Raw genomic sequence first — 22,122 nt, forward strand, 5'->3', positions numbered from 1 at the left:
CAGTGATGAATGCTAATATTTAAATTTCATATCAGTATAACTCAAAATTTAAAGATATTAAAAACATTAATTTTCATAGCCCTCTTTGATGTATGTATTTTTATGCCCACTTTACATTCCCCATCAAAGATCAGAGGCACGGGATGGTTCCCCAAAGCCAAATATTTAAGTACCAAACCAAGATTAAAATTTTAAATTTCACAGCATCCAATCCAAGGGGTACTCTTTTAAGCCACATTGTTCTTCTGATAAAAGGAAAGAATTGATTGATAACTACAGATAGTGCCATTGCAAAACAAGAAATGCTTCATACTAGTAAATGTACATAGAAATGAATATAAAACCAAAGAAAGATACTGTCACCAAGAACACAGAAATGTTGAAATATAATTTCTAAGGCCCAATCTTCCCCATATAACATTGAGGTTTTCTCTTTGATTCTTTTTAAAGAAAAGAATTTCTGTATAATAAAGGTAATTGTCAAAAATAAGCATGGTTGACATCACAAAATGTAATAAGTTTGCATGCATGCTGAATGTGTTTTAAAAAACACATTACAAAGCACAAACACACGGGTTTAAGTCAGGCATAGTCCAGTCATGATAAAGCTTTTTGCCTAACCTTTATAGAACTTACTCTGATAGGAAGTACGGATCCGTTTCGTTAAATCTGGATAAAAGTTAGACAGGCCACGCATGCAAAAGTTGTCTTTGGAACATGCCAGTACACCAGCATCAGCAGCAGGCAGAGGAAAGAGAGAAAAAACAGTCTAAAGTGAAAGGAACTGATATCATAACCAGCATCTAGAACAGCCAAGGTGAAAAAATTTCAGCAGATGCTTACCTTCCAATGGGGAGATATAACAAGAAAAGTAATCAAAAAAGTAAAGGATGTGGGATGGATGGTGAGAAAGCAGCTGAGGCTTTTTTTTAGATGCATAGTTTCTATGAGCAATCTAGAAGTGTGCAATCCTTCTTAGTGGTCATTTATCCCCAGTGAGCTCTGTTCTGGCAGCACTGGATAGCTGGAATAATGGCTTAAAGGATTGGCCCAGACTGCCACTGACAGAGAAAAACCCTCTGTGATGCAGTGCTGATAACAGCTTTTTCTACATGAGCAATCCTCCACCTTTTGTACAGGGTTCTGCAGCATGTTGTTTGTGGCTAGCTACTCACATTTCTCAGGGAGCTGCTGTGAAGCTGCCTGAAACCAGACAGAAAAGCCGAAGGTAACTTGAAGCTGCTTGTCTCTTCTCTCCTCAGCTGTGCCAAATTTACATATTTAACACTTGACACAGATGGGAACTAAGCTTGGCATGATTAAATGCACAGAAAGTGAGATAAATGGTCTTTCAGGAGCAGAAGTAGGCCTGAAGACTTATATTTTGTTCTCTAAATTTTTCTCTAAATTTTCCTTTCTATTTGGAGTGTAAACACATTCCCAATTAAAAAAATATTTCCTGTAACTCTATGGAGAAGTAGGATTTGATGATTTAGTGCAGGGTCTGCTGATGAAAATGCTGATGGCATAAACCCACTATAATCTGTTGCTCTTATAGTTTTAGGGTTAGATTTAAAACTCCATGTTTTCTAAGATATTTTAAAATCTGATTCTAAAACTTCACAGCTATGTAAAAGACATTTCATAATTGTGCCTGACTCTTGCATGTTACTATGGAATATGTCAAGTGAAAAGACTTGAAACATAGATGATATTCTGACTTTTTCTCATACAAGTAAATGTTTAGATAACCAACAAAGTATGGTAAAATTTAGCTGTACTGAAGTGCTAATATTTCTAATACACAATGTGTAATAACAGTTATGACTTACAAATGTAATCCTCTTAGCATCAAATTTTAAAATGGATGTTGTAAGCTTATATCAAGAACTTCAGCTCACTAATGAAGTGCTTAATTTGAGCTGCTTGTACTACCAACATAGAATGCCTCCCAGGTGTTACACTTCACTAAACACAACTGACTATTCTAATGAATAGCACCTGGCAGAAGGTACATTTAAGCTTAAATTGAAGTCCTACTTACTGGTATGAACTTATTGAAACCAGAAAGAAAACAGCATACAAACTACACTTCAAGTGACTGCCACAGAAACAATTTATTAATCTGCTCATTGTGATTTCTATTACAGACTCAGCTAAGGGAATGACTTGCTGACCTCCATCCCAAAAGAAAAAAAACCTCATAAAACATTTTGTTTCTGAGAAAGTGCCCGCACCTAGAGCACGTCAAGTTTCTTTTGTCAAGTTATAGAAACTCCATGGGCCGGCAAATAGTCATGCATCTCAAAAGCACTATAAAAAGCCACAGGCAAAAAAACCAAAGAAACATCTCAGGCTCATAACCACAATGACTGTTTCCTACCTGCAGCAAACTGCCTGCTCTTGCGAGGTGAGCGGGGCTGGCGCTGGTATGGATCGCTCGATCCATAGAGGTCGAGGGTGCCCATGCTCAGCAGGACTGTCTTCTGCATGAAATCCACAACAGCCAAACCATTGCAGTTCCCAAAAGCCACTCTGCAAAGAGAAGCATCCCTCCGAAGTGTTAGTAATATGTAATTCAGTTCTGAAAACAATAATAATTATTATTACGAACTCTGCACAAACTTTTTCTTTAGGAACTACTCAAAGCTTACATTTTTTATTTCTTACAGATTTGTAATCCTGAATTTTAAAAACTGCTTTCTGAATTAAGTTTCCAGAAAGCAGACTTACAAGTTCTACCAACTTCCTGTACCAAACACATTGCAGTAATGTCTAAACATTGCTTCACTGAACAATAGAATTCTAATAATAAGGATATAAATTAAGCCTAAAAATCGTGGCTTAGATCTTAAAAGTGGTTATGAATTTATGTAAAATACAAATACAATTAAAATATAAATACAAATACAACATAAAAAATAATTATTTTTAAGCTAAATATAAATGACAAATGAAATATATTAGGCTGTATTGTGGAGATATCCAAATCCAAAAGGCATTTACAAAATTTCCTTCCAACTCTGTCAGTTTATCTACAGCAGAGATTCCTGTTAAAACAGTCTCTACCCCTCTGAAATGCTTCTGCAAATGCATTTTGATGATGGTTTGATTTATGGGCAAGATCTCTCTCCTTTTGTATCAGACTGCAATTTTAAATTCCAGACAGAAAGGATTGCAGGTACAGCCACAAAGAAACTCAAAACCCCAAACCGTGTTCAATCATATTCAGAATCACTTTCAACCAGGTTCTGTCATTTTATGTAAAAGGTGATTAAGATGGTTAGTTCAAATCCCTGCAAGATCTTTAAGCACTTAATTCACAATAAAAGGGAGCTGTGCACTGACATCCACCAGATTCTTCTTAATATATCTCCAAAATACCTGAAAGGAATTTGTGTGTGGAAAAACAACAACACAAGAGAAAAGTGATGAGGTGGAGAGAAAGCAGGGTAGCTAGAAAATTTTCCTCTGTCCCACATTTTCTTACTCTGCTTCCAATATAAAAAAGAGTGCTCCTTATAGCAAATTAAAAAGTAACATGTAAGGCAAAATGAAATTATTTTTCCTTAATTGTCAAACTAGCAAATTAAGGCACCATAAAACTTGCAAATTAAGGCACAAAAGGGGCTCAAATTCTGCCAGTTGTTACTACACTCTGTTTACCACCCTTGTCTCAACTCTGACTTTAGTACAGCATCTACAGAAATACTGTGGATGCACCTCTGGTTTTTCCCCACTGACTTTTTTCCCTCGTTGGAGTGGTGTCCCTCAGGGGCCATACTGGGACCAGTACAGCTTAAGGTCTTTACCAGTGACAGAGACAGTGGGATTGAGGGCACCCTCAGCAAGTTTGCAGACAACACCAAGCTGAGATGTGCCCGAGGGACAAATGCCACCCAGAAGCACCTGGACAAGCTCAAGGAGTGGGCGCACGTGAATAATTTTAAACTAAAAGAAGGTTGATTCTATGTGTTCATAAGTTCTGCATTCTAGATGGAAGAAAAAAATGAAGGAATAAAAATGACAAGTGTCACTCTCATCTATTAATACTCCAGGGAAAAGAACAGCCATTTGCACTTTGAAAATTATTAAGCTGAGATTTATTAATTTTGGAAAACATGAGTCATAAGGAGAGCTAGTGATCATTCACACCCCTGGACAGAAATTTAACAAAATGTATCATTTCCTGATCTGTATTTTTCTAAACTCCTCTAATTTAACACACAAGCATGGATCTAATATTTCTTACCCCCGAACAAATTAGTTTAAAAAAGAATCAAAAATTGCTCATTAATATTATAACACTTCTGAGTATTGGTAAAAAAATCTAGACAGCCATTACTATTAACAAGGCTTAAGATAAATTGCTAACAACAAAGTCCTTATGAAATCAAATACAAAATTAAATTCTCAGTTTTGAGCAATGAACAGAAATAGTTGCTAGGTGATGTTCTATTCTGTTGGTATCTTTCACAGAAATGTCATAAAACCCTCATCAGACATTTCTTGATGATTAATATGCAGATTAGCTGAAACCTGTTACCCCATGAGCTGGTAATAAATTTTAAGTGACTGCTTTCAGTCAAACAGAACCTACTTTAAAACAGATTTATTATTCGTATTTAACCTTGTTCCTGAAGGTTAACCTAATTCTTCAGTTGTAATTGAAGCATTTTGTAAAATTTTCTTTTTTATTTTCATAACATGAAGAAGTTTTTGATGATTCATTTCAACAAAAATAAAACAGGTGTTATACTTTTAATTTGTAGCCTTGGTACTGTTAAAAGTAAACCAAATACATTAAATAAAATTTTGCAGTGTCTGAAGTCTTTCATCTTTATTGCTGTTTCATGGCTGCAGTAAAACTTTTGCAGAAATCATAGTAACTAGAAGAATACTGGGAAGGGACTCTCCAGAACACACACCATTTTATGCCTTCGACCTAGTTAAACTGATTAGTATAGGAAGAAAAGTAAGGCAAAAGATGACCCCAATAACTCTACAACTAGCATGGCAAAAACTACATGCTCTCAGGTTTCATGCTGAAATGGCAAAGGTCTTCCACATTGTGAAGATAGATAACAGGTGACAATTAAAGTAGTAAACAAAAATTCTGATGAAAGAAAGGACTGTGCCTTGTCATAGGCCTGAGGAAAAAGTTAAGAGAGACAAGAGAGACAAGAGAAGAGAGTCTGCATAAAAAATCTAAGGAAAAAGACCTTTCTTGGGTAGTTTTTTTGGGAAAGGTAAATGTAGCTTATCAGGCTATTTTATTCATACATGCATATATTTCTGAAACACTTACGTACTTAGCATAGGGTGTTTTAAAGGAGGCTGTCCTGTAAACCATTATTGCTCCTAGCAAACGAAACAATTGAAAGCACTTGATTGAATCAAACCAGTGGTTTAGGAAACCACTGTGACTATTAGGAGAACCACAACCTATCAGAATAGTTTACAAGTGAGGGAATGGTGTGATTATTCAGATGCTGCCTTGAGGTCTGAGACCTGCAAGGGAGCAAATCAGACAAACCCTAACAATTTGCACAAGTGACAAATGCATCAAGCTATGGTAAAGAAAAGAAAATCCTTGAATTCATGAATAGGAAACTATCTAGAAATTCAGGCTGAAGACTTGAAAAAACAGCCCCCAAAAGACAGTATTTTTGCACAAATGTAAAAACTCTGCATTAAACTGCCAAATTCTCTGAAAAGAGACCAGTGACTTATTGAAAATCAGCAGGAGTCAGCACCTAACACCCATTACAGCCAATAGTTTTACTGGAGTAACACCTACAGAGAAAACCATTTTAATGTATCTGGATGACTCCCAGTAAGAGAAAACATTAAAAATTGGCAAATAAATTGAACATGAGGAAGTAACTACAGACACTCATTTGCATTGCCATACACAATACAGCATTTAAATGTTCCTTATTCAATTCTCAATTTCAGGTCACCAGCTCTTGTGCAAACAGACATTAGCACAGACATAAAAATGCTGCTCTCAGAAGACAATTTCCAACTATGGTATGTCGTCATGATAAATGGCATTTAACAGTTAATCACTTCACCATTTTCTATTAAATGCATTTCACCTTGGTGAACTTTTCAAAATGACTTTGAAAATTACAGATTTGAAATGCAATTAGATCTTATTTGAAAGGAAGGAAAGAGTTATGTGAAAAGATCAGTCTTTTAAACATGACTAGTAAAAATATTGGCAAGAACTGCAGTTTAACATCCCACATTACAATCTCTACATCAGGTCAAATAATTTTCCCCCAAGAATCTGATTTACAGTGTCTTTTGAATACTTTGCTTTGACCTTAATTGTCTGTGGGAAATTTCAAAGTATAGTTGGAAAACATGTGATTTCGTGCAATAAACAATAAATCAATGCAACCTTAATTTTGAGTTACTTACAGTCCGTAAGCAGAGTTTACAGCAAGACTGGTAATCTGTTGTGGAGGCTCACCATCCACCCACACCAACTGGATAACAAGATCTGCCTGGTAGCCAGGAGGCATCCGCACAGGTCGAGCCTTAACGCTAAGAAGAAGAGGTACAGAATAAGAACAAACAAACAAACACTGGGCCATGAATAACAACTGCTTTGCATCATTATGAATAGTGAATTTGAATGGAAAACCTAAAATACTTCTTTTTGAGACTTTGATAAAGGACATTTCTGTGTATTTGGAACTTTTTCCTTGTGAAGTAAAGCGTGACAGAAAAATGCAAAGAGGCAAGAGAGGAGAAGATACACCTTTCTGTAATGGTCCTCACCAGAGCATATTCAAAACTTACGGACTTGACAAATCTGTTTGTCCATGTAGTGCAAACAAGTCCTCTTTTATTTCTAGGAGTATAATCACCCAATATGTGAATGAATGCTTCCTACATCAAATCTGATATAACTACTAATGCCTGTTCCTGCTGTGTTATGGCAAGTTCAGTGACTTGCAAAGCAGGTAGTGAAGGTGTATATTTTATGGGGAAGTGTAAGAGCCGAACACCTCTGTATGACTGCTTTATGTGCATTTTTGAGTGGTACAACTTAATGTGGGATACGCTGAAAGAAAACATTATGCAGTAATAGCAGTACTTTGAGGTATTCATGTTAGTCATTAGTACATTCACGCTGCAGGTAGTAAATTGCAGGTAAAACCCACTAGTTAGTGCATTTTCACTGCAGCTGTTACTGGTGAGACTGCTTGTATTGCACCCCTTGGCACACAGCCATAAAATAGGGCAGTCCATCACAAATAATCCTCTACCACTGGGAAAAACAGTCTCCAGAAAAGACTGAGAAATAGAAGAGGAAAGAGAGTAGTTAGTGGACACAGACACGGACAACACATGCTGAAGATTCACAATTTCGGTACATAATATATCTTTCAGCTTTGAGTCCTTCTCTATACATATATGTCTACCATATTTAAACAGTATTATCCTGTGTACTGGATCTTGGAGAAGAGATCTTTGATGACACAGACTGTCTCCTGATTGTGACTCTGCAAGTTTTCCAAGCAGTTCTGGCCCATTAACCTGAAAAGTTGATGGGTCAGATTGGAAAAAACACAACTAATTCCTATTCAGAAGCAAGTAAGTAAGCACTTCTTTCAAGAGAGGATATTCAAACTTCCCATTCAATAACCAGGGCTATCAGGTTCTTTGTAGATATTCTGATTGCATCTGCTGGGATACAGGCCTTGGTGGCAAATAGGGCTACTGGCAATCCTGGAAAATTGAAGATAAAAGCAGAAAACTGAAGTAAATGGAAATAAAACATAACCACAGAATAACACCAGGGCAGAAGTTCTCAACAAGGTAACTCCAGTAGCACAATGGGTAATACACAAAGAAATTAGTCCTTTAATTCTGAAAGAAGTTACGAAAAACATACGACAGTGCACTACTTCCCACACTTTCATGATTTGATATGGAGCATTGGGTGTACCTTATGACACAGGTAAAATCTCCTGCTCAGTGTTAATAGTAGAAAATTTTTGAAATTTTTTTATAACATAAAGACTATTTTCTTAATGAGACCATCATATCTGCTGGCAGGTTGACCTCATCTGTCTGCCAGACACCCACTGAGCTGCTCTCTCATTCCCCTTCCTCAACAGCACAGGGGAAGAAAATAAGATTCAAGAGCTCAGGGGTTTAGACAGGGCAGGGAGATTACTTACCAATTACCATCAGAGGCAATGCAGACTCAAACTGGGGAAAATTCATTTAATTTATTGCCAATTAAAAATACAGTAGGAGAGTGAAAACTTCTTTGAAACTAAAATTACCCTCTCACCTCCCTTCGTTTCAGCCTCAGTTTCACTCCTGACTCTTCTACCCATTTCTCCACCCCAAGCAGCACAGCAGGGGTGGGGAACAGTGTTTGTGGTCCATTCATAACACTCTGTATTTTGTATCTCCCATTCCTTCTTCATGCAGTTCCTCTCCCAGTGCGGAGTGCAGTTCTTCTGGAACAGACTGCTCCAGTGTGGATCCCTCATGGGCTGCAGTTTGTGCCAGAGAATCTGTTCCTGAGTGGGCTCCTCTCCATGGGCTGCAGCTCCCATCAGGAGCCTTTTCCAATGTGGGTTCTCCATGGAGCTCAGGGGAACATCGTGTACTATCATGGTCTCCTCCACAGAGGAATGTCTACTCTAGTGCCTGAAGTAATTCCTCCTCCTTTTCTCACCTGGGTGTCAGCAGAACTGTTTCTCATTCTTTTTTCTTCTCTCACAGCTGCTGCACAGCATTTTTGTCCTTTGTTCAATTTGTTTTCCCAGAGGGCCCACCCTCTCGGCTGAGGGGCTCAGCTGTGCCCTGCTGTGTCCAGCACAGGGCAACCCCAGCTGCTTCTCACAGAGGCTGCCCTGAAACCCTTTCCAGCAGCACCCGGGTACCTGCACCTGATACCTCTTTGATAACTGCATGTTCAAAATACACACCCTCTCTTGAATTGTTTAACCATTTCAGTAACACAGTTTATGCTGTAATGCTTATATTTCTATTCTACAGGATTCACAGACCTTGCCAGAACTTTCCCTTATTTATTACTTCATGAGAAAGTCATTCCTCTATCTCTCTAAATGCATTTCCTTAACAGCACACTCACGCTTTTTCTTTTACCTCTGGTACTCTTCAGACCTTGCATGTGTATTTGTCTGGAGCAGTAATCAGGCACTTGGCTTAGATATTGTCATAGGAAAGATGTGACAGTACAGTTCAGCAACTGCTAACCCACTACAGTTGGCAACAGCTTTGTATTGTTGTTTTCTATTAACAGCAAACCTCTGCTCAGAGTTTTGCAATTTCTGACCTGTTCTGCTGGCACTAAAGCTTTGCCCTTTTCTTTGTTCATATGTTACATATCCATGAGCATTTCTGAAGTGATGCTATCCACAACCTTAATGAAGCAAGCTCTGGATTACTCAGGAGTATTTGTGGTGAGAACAAAGGCATGAACATCCGTGAACTCAAGCTGCTAAGGGAGAGAGGTCTTTTGAAACCAGGATAAACTGAAGCTACAAACAAGAGTTGTATACAGTAAAGATGTATTATTTTCAAAGAAACTTCACAGCAAGCAGAAGCTGAATATTTTACAAACAGTCCTTGAGAGTATCTTTGTGATGGAGCCCTTCAACTTCTAATATCTGTGGATAAGCCTTTAAGAGGCATAACAGTGGTGGTCTTCCCATCTTGCACCCCATTTTCAGCTTTCAGTGCCTGCCCTTAAAAATGTTATAAAAATACAGAACCGGTAAATGAGATCCAAGAACCAGGACTTAGTCTAATGCCCTTGCAGCTGAGCTTTCTGTCCACCTTTTCTAATGGATAACTGATGATGTGGGGGAACACAAGAGGCAAGCATGCTGCTCCAACAAGTACCCGTCAAAGCAATGCATTTATACTTTCCCTCCTCTAAACAAGCTAACCTAAGACTGACAATCGCTGCAGAATTAATTCTGACCTTCTAAAACATGCTTTTTAATGTGATACTACTTTTCCAATGTGTTTCTAATGCCACCCTGAAAAAATCAGAGAACTTGAAGTACCTTCTAAGGTTTCTTTTGGATTGTCACTTGAGGGAAAAAGGTAAACACCTTTCTCTCTAAGTATTTTTCACTGCAAATTTGAGGATCTACTTTGGTAAAAATGGGTATTATGTCACAGGGATTTTCTCTAAGCATAGAATAAGCTTTAGGTGATGAAAGACCATAATAATTGAGTAAAGTAATTTCAGATTTCATGATTAAGGCTGTCATTCCCATGTGTCTGTGACATCTTCCTACTTAAGAATTGTTGAGCTATTTCCCTTGTTTCACTAACCATCCTGCGTAACAATAATGCAGATATTCAGTTCTTCACCTTGTTTTGGATGGCTTTTTTTGAAGTGTTTATAATATAAGCAGGAGTATGAGCAGAAGGAATGTAGACATTTCCTTGACACGTTCTTGTTCTGCTACACTGAATTTGGTTGTTGCAAAGTTTTGGGTTTTAGTTTTCTTCACAAGATATTCAGAGTTCCTTATCACTTTGGAGTTACTTGAAGCTACAGTCAAAACCCTTGATTGACCTAATTTTGGGATGATACTAGAAGACCGGGAACAAAGACTGACATTCTGGGTAGAGCTTTATGATAACAGCATTTACATTACATCAGAAGTATTTATCTGCATAACCACAAATCCATTGGTTTCTTAGGTTATCACAGCTGCATATTTCACTGCAATATCTTCTGAAAGAAGCAAGAACAGTATTTATTCCATACTGCTGCCTGTCTCTCTCAGTAACAGTTCTGATTTCAGAAAAGTGCCAAGTTTTCATTACTTCAGTCCCTCCAATTACTTTCTTCCTAGTACCCATTCACAGACACAAACATATTCAGTGATTCTAACTCTTGGCTAGAAAAAATTATGTAGTGTGGAGTGCCATTCATTTGCTGTAACAATGTTGAGAAGCAGATAAGAAAATAAACATAATGGAGCCAGTTATGTATGTGTGTAAAATTTTATGTGCATTATCAATATAGTTCAAGCTCTGCACTCACTCTCCATCTGCAGATGGCTGCAGCTTTACATTATTATTGGTCTATTTTAGATTCTGTACTGCTGCCCACCTAAATGGCTTGCATATAAAGCCAACAGCATTAGCCTGTTCTTTACTGGCTTTTTTCTGTGTTTTCAGCACTACTTTCATTTTACCACCATAATTCTGCTTAGATCAGAATTTTTTAGACAGACAAGTCCTGTGGACCCAGTTAGGATCTGGGAAAGTGTGGATATTTGTATGTCTTTCCTTAGTGAGAAAGATAAGAGCATATGTAAGTATACTTTCATCTAAATGTAGGAGCGTGCCAGCAGCTCTAGTGGTGTAACTACTCTGACATTGAAAAACTACTTCTCAGTCAAAATAAGATTACAGTTATTCTGTGTAAAATTTGACAAAATCTATTGGACAGTTTAATGTGAGATTATATGGAGTCAAGAAAACTTCTAAAAACTAACAAGCACAACCTCTGTGGGTTCATTACAACTTCTCTGAGACTCCCACATCAACAAGTCCTCTCCTTCCCAAACAAAATCAAGTAAGAATCTCTTAAGGGAAAATCTTAGCCACTGAAATGATTGCATTCTTCCTGAATTCAATGTTATAAATAGATTTCACATTTGGACTTTTTAAATAACTTATCTCTGCCTCTTCTATTGATTTTCAGTTCAAATTAATGATTGAACTGAGGTCTGAAGTTCAACTGCCTGACTGAATTAGGTGGATAAATGAACAGAATGCCAAAAAAACCTGTTAATTTTACAAGGACAATAGCACAATATTGCTTTTAAATGCCAATGCTATTTTCAGGAGCCAAGCAGCGCAAAGTATCTGCAAAATCAGGAAATGTTCATTTAAACTGCTTTTGAAATAATTGAGGCATTTAGAAGATTTAATAATAATTAGACCAAAATAATAATGAATTCACTAAAATGAGAGCAATTGTTGTCAGCAATGCACTCTAATTGCTGGAAAATTACAGTTTATAGAGTTTTGTACAGAATTCTTGTTTTAAACTATTCAAACCCATAATTTATCTGCCTTATTAATAAGAACATATTAATCTACTCCAACACAGTGATAATGTATTCCAACAGAAAACAATTTGCTTCTTTCTAAAGATTAAACAAATATACACTTCCACACAGTGCAACTGTTTCAAAATTGTATATTTTAAAGATTGTTTCCTAAGTATGAACACAGTATCCATGCCTTACCCACCATAAAATATATACAGTTTTTTCATAAAGAAAAACTTTAGTGTTACACTAATTAATCAAGGAGAGAAAGCTTTACATATGTCGGCTTTTATGGAAGTTTCTTCATGAACTTTAAAAAAAAGGTTCCTCAGAAATTCCTGTAAGATTTACTCCTAGATCACACTGGAAAACGACAGTCAAACATTTACTATAACAGTTTATATTCTTCATAATTATGTCTATCCTTTTAAAAATCCCTTGTTGATTATTTTGCCTTAATTATTTTGTTTGTTCCATATTCTGGTATCTTGTCATTTTGTGTTACATACATAGGATTGACCTCTTTTTCTTGGTAGTTGATGGATTGATTAACAGATAGGAATGCTTTTTAGAAAGATAAATATTTGAACAATGGCACAGACTTACCTAAGACATGGGATACTGTCCTTCATCGTTCCTTCACATGCTACAGTGTTGGTACTTCCTGAAAGGCTCTTTAAAGAAGGAAGCTGGGAGGAGGCATCTGGAAACGGAGGATTTGTTTCTGGTTCAGGAGTAATGATGTCTTCTACTTCGCATTGAAGTCGTACCTCTAAGGACTTCAATAAATAAAAAGCTAAGTTATTTCATAAGGAAAGCTGCTGAAAGTTCTGTCACTTTCAAATAAGTATCATTATGCCTTTTTTTAAAATAACCCCCATTTATCATTATAATTTGCAGGCAAAGAATTTGTTACGTGTTATTTATACAGCACAACAGCAACACGAGATAGGAACTAGAATGATCATCAACTCGGCCTCCTGATTACTAGCACAACAGAGTCTCTACCAGACAAGTTTTAGCCAGGATGGATAAGCCTGACAGTGTCAATAGTACTGATACATGAGCTTTATTTGTCCATAGGTGGGGACCAGGAAATCAGAGAGAACAGCACACACAGCTCTGTATTCCTTAGAATAAATGTGAGTTTAGTGGATTCTAGAAAGCAAAATTCAAACCACTTACATTTTGCTTTACTTCTGGCCTCTCTAGAAAGGGAAAAGGAAACCAACTAGGCCAAACCACCCTACAGTTCTTTCCACTTATTCAGGAAATATTAACTGAAGGACTCCAAAACACAGGGGAAACTGGACAGGAAGTTCAAATCTAGGTAGTAAACACTGAGCAATTCTTTCTACCTCATGAGCTGTCCAAGGAGATACCCATTTTGAAAAGATAATGTACAAGGTATAGCTCTCAAAGAGACAAGGTTTGGGGATTACTAGCTGAGCAGTAATTTCAGTGCTGCTACCTTGAAAGGAACAGAAACAATTGCAGAGGTAGACACTGCAAGCTCCGTCTTCGTGATCTTTCACTGAGACATCATCTGTACCAGAATGAAGATTAACAAACTACCTAAGTTTCATGAGATAAAGGTGAGTAGTACTGAAGGGTCACCTGTTTTTCAATCACTGTGTTAAAACATACAAGATTTCAAAAGAAGTGATTCTGTTTAACCAGGAGAGAGAGGTCCTTTCTCAAAATTTCGCTTTTGTTTTCTCCTTGCAAAATCCACTGATATTTTTTGCCTGAATCAGTTAAAGAAACCTACAGACAACATTTGCCTTCAAAGACTAATGAGAGAAATATTGAGTTCAGGAAAATCTAATCTGGAAGTAATTGCAGTGGACTGAAACAATTTATAATGCTGTTTAATATTTATGCAGGCCTGGAGTAACTTTTGAAGAGTCTGTTCTTCTGCTTACCATGTTAGAAATGCATCACTCTTCTTTGGATGTTTTTCTGTGTGTATTCCTTTTTCTACTAAAATTAATTTTGTTAAGTTCTAGCTATGGTGCATTTGAAGGGAGAAGGAAAAATTCAGACTAACAACATGACTGTGAATTTTTCTTATGTTTTTGTCTCTGCTTTGACTGGACCTTAGGAGGGTTATAGAAATGTTGAACCAATTTATTTTGACAGAGAATAAAGATATTTTTGGGGGATCTCATCACTAGGCTTATTGATTCCCCTTTCCATATTCAAATGAGTGTGACCTTTTTTCCTATGGTTCTACTCAAGAGCTTTGAAGAGGAGCTTCACTGAGGAAAGATGCTCATTGAGAAAGTGATCATGTTTAATTAATAGATCCTTTTGAGACAGGATAGAGTGGATTCAGATGAGAAAACAAAAATAACAGCAGCAAATGCTTTTTATATAACTGCATGGCAATGACTCCAAGGCTGGATATGAAGCAGAATTTGTCTCATGCATACTCCTTGCCTCCAGAATCTGATATGAAATGATGCAAATAATACTTCTGTTGAGGAAATTCCAGGCACAGCCTATGCCCCAAAGGTATATTCAGCTGCAGACTTTCCTGCTACATGGAGCAGCCTGTGAGTAGCCCTCATGCTTCCCATTTACCACAGCAGTAACATTACAACACTGTCATCAGGGCAGTCAAACCAATGTGGGGGCCTTAAAATGCTGGGAACTGTAGATTGAATTCAAGCTAAGTTCAGTCTGGATGATAAGGAGAGGAGGACACAAAGTGCTTTGTACCTCAGGCAGCAAAGAAATCCTGAGACTGGCCAACTCAGTCTCAATATAGACAAAGGCACACAGCCTAAAGTCAGGTACAGATTCCAACAAAGAATTCCGTACTTTTGATTAAAAAAACCCCATCATTTAAGAGTGAAGACTTAAATGCAAGCAGCGAAAATGCAGAAACAAGAGAGAAGGCCCATTTCAGAGATGCACAAAACCCAGAGGAATTCTGTGACTATGCCACCAAGATTGCATAATTTAATATTCAGAGAAAAATGCTTATTAATTACAGATGAAATCTGAGAAACTGTTAAATTGCACATATTGTAAAGCTTTGGAAAATACAAGTAATGACAATTCAGCTGGAAAAGTGAAGGACAGGGAAAAAAGACATTAAATTATACATAATAAAAGATTAGGTGCACTTGCTGTGGAACCATGTAAGAATACTGAAATGGAGTAATTTTAGCTGCATTACATATGAGCTGGTCAGTAACGTGAAATTACTGTTCATTAGTTTTAAACCTTTCCTGAAATATATTCAGGCAGCTTAGTAATTGCCTGGTGGGGGGTGGGGGGTGGGAAATGAGTGGAAAACAACAGAAAAGCTACAGGTAATGAATTTCTATACAGAATGGCACATGGCTACAGGCCAAAAGTGACACAGGCTTTTACCACAGTAGAATTTTCTAAAGTACATTAAATAGTGTTAAAAGGATAAGAACTATAATCAGGGAAGGTGACAAATAATCCAGCATTTCACACAGTTTCCATCTTTAGGGAAACAACATCAGCATAAGCCAGAAAAAAATCAACTCTTTTTGTTTTGTTAAACCCACTGATGATTTTCAGTCTCCTTATGAACAGAAATTAAAGAGATTAAATACTCGAGTTAAAAAGAGCATTGTGCATGTACACAATGTACATCAACTGATAAAAACGTACAGCAGACAGGAACTTTAGACCAGGTAAATACAACAGAGATTACTGTATCATAAAGCCTTAAAAGCAAACTATGTCTGAAAGGCTGCACTGTATGTTACTACTAAAGCAAAAAGAAAGTGGAGAGTAGGTTCCAAAACCCTCAGATTTTTGTCAGTAACTTAGGTAGGATCAAGATTTCCCTGGAAAGGTTTAAAATGGGATGTCCTTAAACCTGTATTTATACTGCTTGCTATTTTTATTTAAATACTTGAGCACAGATGAAGCAAGGCAATTTGATTTAGAAATTATGTTCTCTTATAAGAGAGTAAAATAAGTACTTACTGCAATTTCAGTATTTACTTCATGTTTGCTGAACTTGTAAACAATCACATACGCAGACACTCCTGCCACACAGAAAATTCGGCTTTCAGGACACCAGTACATCATCTGAATGGCAAAAGGATCCTCTTCCACAATCTCAGCTGTTGCTTTTCCTTCTCCCACTTTCTGTTTTTCAAAGACCTTTGATGTTTTTAGTTTGTACAACATCTGTAGAGTAACTGGAATATATTAAAACATATAAAAAATACTAACATGAAGCAAATCAGTCATAAAATTCCTAGTTCCCACTTTCTTCTCAGTTGTAGCATAACAAGGAATCTTAGGAAAGCCTAAGAGGAGAAGATGTGTATTACACAATACAGATACTATTCTGGTACATATTACTGGTAGGATATGTATTTAATACTTCCCAAAAGGGTATTTGTCTGTGAAATACTTCTTAGTACTTTCTGGGGAAGGATGTCAAAGGTGTAAATCATGGTGTTCATAATTAGGCTTATACTCAGTGTTACAGAGAGATCTGATAATATTGACACTTTCCTAAAGAGATGTGAAACTAAGATTTCATTTGTCTGAGGTTATGGTCTTGATAGTATGTAAAGACTGTATGGCAATTAAAGAGAAAACATTAGGAAAGCATTCTGGTGGCGTGGTCAACACAAAATCCTTCTGAATTAATGGGAGTTCAAAAACATTTTGAATTTCTTGACTAATAAGTAGATCTGTATTTATACCTGTATATAAAATCCTAATATCCAGAAACTTTTGTCAAGATTAGAACTCCAGTGCAGCAACCTCCAGAGGTAAAGGAGGGATGACAATTTACCCCATTATGTTTTACATTCTTCCCTGTTTTTACTACTTTTACATTAGTTTATCAGTGGTATTAGTAACTGCATAAGGTCAGAAAAAGTCAGTCAGGCCCAGCACCTAGAAAGGTGTGCATATGCACAAAGGCAAAGCTGCTTGCTAGGTCAGTGTAATTGTGGTAGCTCAGCCTGGCCAGCTTGTGTAACAAGAGCATCAGGAAGATGAAAGGACAGTGTTTTGGTTATGTAACCAGATGATGAACACAGCAAAACCACATTTTTGTTTTGCAGCGCAGATATATGCCAGGAGGTTTAGCATACACAATTTTTAATGTTTTAAAAAGTTTTAGTACATAAAGCACTTCAGAATTTTCACAAATTGCAGCGAATGCTTCTGTAATAAATACATAATTCTTCCTGCCCTAGTGGCAATGAAAGGGGATTCAGGTTGCCCTTAGTGCCAGAATCAAATCTAGAGTGGCACTTCAAATCAGGCATCATGAGTCCATGCACACTAGGACTGGAAGAATTGTAGAATCATAGGGCAGAGTACAAGACAAGAGTCTTCCATGCTTCTCTGAATTACTGGGTACTATCTGTACCTAGTGCCTTCTGTGCCTTCTCTAAGGGCAAATAAGAAACAGCAATGGCTTTTGAATTAAGATACATTCAGAAAACAGCTCCAGTGGCTTAGCAATTCTCTGTCTGCCACAAATTTGTGCTTTCAGATACAAGATGACACAATTAAAATATGTCTAAAAGCAAAGTATTTTGTGCCTTCAAATACCAGTAGGATATTATGTTTGCTGGGAAATCTCAAATGAACTTAGAACTCCATTAAAAAGGTTAACACCTTGTAAATAATATAAACAATAGAACTTTGTAATAATCAAAACCTTGTAAGTAAGAAGTACCAAGTATGGCATAAGAAACACAGTACATGCCCTGAAAAGCAGGACTAGGACCAGGACATCAGACATGTACTGAAAATACCATTATTGTTGAAGAGATTGTGAATATTCATGATCATCTCATCATTATCAAGCTTTTAATGTTAAGAAAAATTCCTATTGCAGCATGTATATATTGATTAGGGGGTTATGGTTATATTCCCTATGAGAGGTATTTTTCTTTTCCCATTTCTGCCAGAATTCTAGAAGGAGTAACTAGCACACTGCTTCCTGTGCAGTACATACACTAAATGCCTTGTGGTCTTCCAACAGTCTGTATTGTTTCACCCTAACTTTAGTGCCCGTATTTGCAGATTCTTGTTAGAAACAAAATATTCACAAGACAAAGTCTAATGTCTCACTCTACTTCTCTAAATAAAACTAATTATCCTACTTTTGTTCATATTAAAGCTCTCACAGACTTCTTTCTTTGCAGATAAACTGTTGACCTCATTTGATGATGGGTTTTTTGGTGTTCACCATAACTTGAAGTTACTGGAAGACGTAAACTCTGAGTGGCATGCGTCTGTTTTTCCACAGTTTCCAAACAGACAAATTCCATAATAAAAAACCAACCCATGGTCATGTTCAGTTGCTGTTCCTATTTAATATATCTTTGTGAAATGAGGCTTTGGAAATCCTCATTTTTACCTTGTCCATCCTGTGTAAAAATATTTGGTATTAGGCAAAAAGGGAAGTACCTGACCAAGTCAGGTTTAGCTGACATTAAAAACTTGTCAACATCCCCCATGTTTGTCTGGAAATGGTAGGACTATTAATAATTATAATTCTGTGGCACCATGTGGAACTAGCAGGTAGTTTAAGTATGCCATACTCTATGATCTTGGCACCCATTACAGACTGGTTATTAGGATCATATTAAATCTCTCTCTGCCTAACATTTCACCCAAAATTTTCTTTCACACTCTCTTTTCTTTAAGAGGCTGATACCCCATAAAAGAGTGATATTTATCCCTGTACCACGGAAGAGACAAGAATACAAGGCAGCTCTAAAGGAACTTTGGGGAAGCACTGTCACATTATTTGAAGCAGAATATTTTAAATTTCAATCAAAGTGTATGTGCATTTTAATAAATATATTTTACTAATAAACACTATATGTATTTTCTGTAGGGGAAAATGCTGTGTGCTGATATGTGCAGTTACAGCTAGACTGTATGAACAAGTATATTCTGAAGCTTTTTCCTGCTAGGATGAATGGTAATGCTTCCCAGTTATTTCCTGGGATTTGAGACTGGACAAGAAAAGATTCACCCTCACCAGATTAAACAGGTATTGAAGTGTATGAACGTATTTCATATTTTCAATATTTTATTTTCACTTAGCTATAAAGAAGACTTTGTTGTAGTCAGTATAGAAGTGACATGAGAATTGGAGCTGAATGTTAGATCTAATTGAGCCCTCTCTTCTAGACACACAAGAAGAATGTGTCCTAAGGCTTTTTTACCAACACTTCATCTTTCATAGGTTTTGGTATGTTGGATTTTGAGTTATTCATCACCCATTTCTGCCTAATATAGCTCATTACCAGCATTTTTTCCCTTAACTTAATAAAGATTTTCTTAATTTCACTCCTTTTTCTTAATTATATCAGCCCCAATATTACTGCTCAACCTGTTAAGTATCCTGTTTTATATATAAATGTGTGTTTGTGTGATTTGTCAGCATTATATAAAAGTGAACTTTAGAAACTTACTGGCAGAAGCATCCCAAAATTTTACTGATCCATCTGCATGGCTTAAAAAATATAAAAATTAAATGTGTTAAAACAAAATGCAATTCTAAAACATCATCTACTTTCAGTGACTAATAAATATAGCAGAAAAAACTCATTTTGCTCATGTAACTCTCTTTAACTTACTGACAATATATTAAAGACATACATACAACCATAAGAAAATATTTTGAGTTTCATTTGGTTAATAAAATATTTTTATGCATTTCCAGCAGAGAACTAAGCCCCCAGTGAATTTCAAGATTACAACAAGAAGAAATCACTTCCCATAGTAATAATGAGTTTAAGTCACAGCACTTTTGGTTTTGCAGCGGGCCAGCATCAAGCCTATGCACTCTAAAAATGCCACGTACAGTGAATTTTGAAAGGACAGAGAGTAACTTTATTTTGCTTGATACTTTACAACTGTGTTCTTTTTATTAACATTAAACCCCTCAAGTAAAGCTGGAGAAAGGAGACACTTGTGTTTACAACGAGAATGATCCCTTCATCACCTTCTCGCACTACTGCACACATCATAACCTTATTTTTATGAACAGGTTTTTAGTATCATTGATAGTAACAACTTATCAAATATATGACTGAGACCAGAGGAAAACCGATCATGCATCTTAGTTGAATACCTTCTGTTTCACAGTATGGCCCTTGGGAATCCATCAGGCACTGCTCATGGGGTTCCTACTGCAATCTGAGCCTTTCTAGGCCTTTTTGCTCTGTTTCTTCATCCACAAGGTGAAATTCATCCCAGTGCACCACACCCTCACTAATGCTGGGTATTAAAATGAATTCCCAAACTGTCCCCATATACGAAGTCCCCAGAAGGCCAAGGGACAACAGGTATAGAAGACCAGCTGCTCTCCTTTTTGAAGCTATTCTCCATGACCTTCAAGGCCAATATATTCTCTTGCAATACATTTTTCTTTCGAAAGACTTCACCTTCACAAGTGCTGCTGTCTAACAGTGGGGCCTCAAATGGCAATTCTTAATGGTAGCTCATCCCTGGGTACCAAGGTTCTGTTTTCTACAGTAAAAGAGAATTTCTATGGTGACACTGCTCAAATGAAGAGCCAGGATATGCACACACTGTGAAGTCTCAACTCTTGTCTATAGCTAACCCACAACCAAAAGGAGTAGATGCAAATACTTTAGAAGTACCAATCCCCAGTCTCATTCTCACCCTGTAATAATGATTTCAGGATATGTCTGAGCTCCAAGGTTCCATGCTCCACCACTGATGGGCCACTCCTAAACAAAAAAAAAGTACAGAGATCACAACTTATTCTGATGAACCTTGCTTGGTTCATTTTTAAATTCAGGAGTAGACATCATCTTCCCCCAAAAAGCAATACAACTTGTAAAAGAACAAAAATATGTGTAATTCAAGGCTTTTACAGTTTATTAACATTTTCGTGTCATCAATTCAGGCGTTGGAAACTTAGTAACACTTTTATATTATCACTTAATGTTTTATGCTCTTAAAATATTTCCCCCCAGCTAACAGTCAACAGTCTAAAACAGGAATGAGAGGGAGAAGTAATAAACAATTCTTCTGGTCTTTGGAGATGGCTTGTCTCTTGGAGTTTCTATACAACACTGAATAGACAGAGAATTTATCTTGAATACAAAGACCACTGAAGAAGCTGGCCCAGAAACAAGAATCAGAGCATGATGCCATGAGATAACTTTTACAGAACATATGAGATCATCATCTCTTCCTTGCCTTTTGTTTACTGATGGCAAGACTCCCATTCTCTTGGTCTAGGCTGGTTGAGCAGAATGCTGTCCTGTGCCTAAAGCCCTGGCATATATGGATATAGGATGTAGAGGGTGACATATGTGCAGAGTGGGTCAGGATGTGTGCAGAGTATGAGTGGCTGGAAAAAACTGGGAGCACAGACTTGTTTGTGTGGATACATGGAGTGGCTGCTTGTGGGTACAGAAATGGCTGGCTGGCATATGAGTGACTACCTGCCTTCAGAGTGTTTATTTGTATGTGCACAAATAAAGCAAGGAGACAATAGAGGATGCAGGGAATACAGGTAGGTGTGGCAAAGTGTATGAGGTAAGGGTAGATTTAAATAAGAGAAATAAAATATTTTCTGAAGCACTTTTCCAAACCAAGATCCAAAAGAAGTAGAGAGGATTCAGTTTCTGAGTCAATGGAAAACAAGCCAGCTCCAAGGAGAGTACTTCTGTTGATTTGAATGGAAAACTGATGATGTCTGACTTGTTTACCCAGTACTTTTTTCTACTTTATTTATTAAAATATATTAGTTCTAGCCAAAACATAAACAAGTTTAAAGCTTGACATTTATAAATTAATTGCATTTCTTCTTCTACTTTCTGCAGCTTTTCCTATTTCTAAAACATTATGATAAGACTTTGGTAGCTCAGAGAAATAGTTATTAATATCCCTATTTAATAACAAATCTCACAGACATGCTGTCAACTCTTACTGAACATCTTCTGCTTTGTCTTTCAGTTATAATGCTTTCACTTTTTTCTTTGATAGAGAGAACCTATCCATACAAATTTGAATTGTACACTGA

The 22,122-nt window shown here is 36.9% G+C and overlaps 1 protein-coding gene across 1 annotated transcript in view; it reads right to left on the minus strand.

Moving 5' to 3' along the window:
• Positions 1 to 22,122, minus strand: part of STXBP5L (syntaxin binding protein 5 like) — a 189,720-nt gene that overhangs the window by 48,758 nt on the left and 118,840 nt on the right. The window contains 6 exon segments of the mRNA XM_019283778.3: positions 2,384 to 2,535; positions 6,430 to 6,555; positions 12,690 to 12,862; positions 16,059 to 16,276; positions 19,535 to 19,575; positions 20,751 to 20,818. Of these exon segments, the coding sequence (XP_019139323.2) occupies positions 2,384 to 2,535; positions 6,430 to 6,555; positions 12,690 to 12,862; positions 16,059 to 16,276; positions 19,535 to 19,575; positions 20,751 to 20,818 (778 nt within the window).

Source organism: Corvus cornix, chromosome 1 (assembly GCF_000738735.6).
Source record: "Corvus cornix cornix isolate S_Up_H32 chromosome 1, ASM73873v5, whole genome shotgun sequence".
NCBI lineage: Eukaryota > Metazoa > Chordata > Aves > Passeriformes > Corvidae > Corvus > Corvus cornix.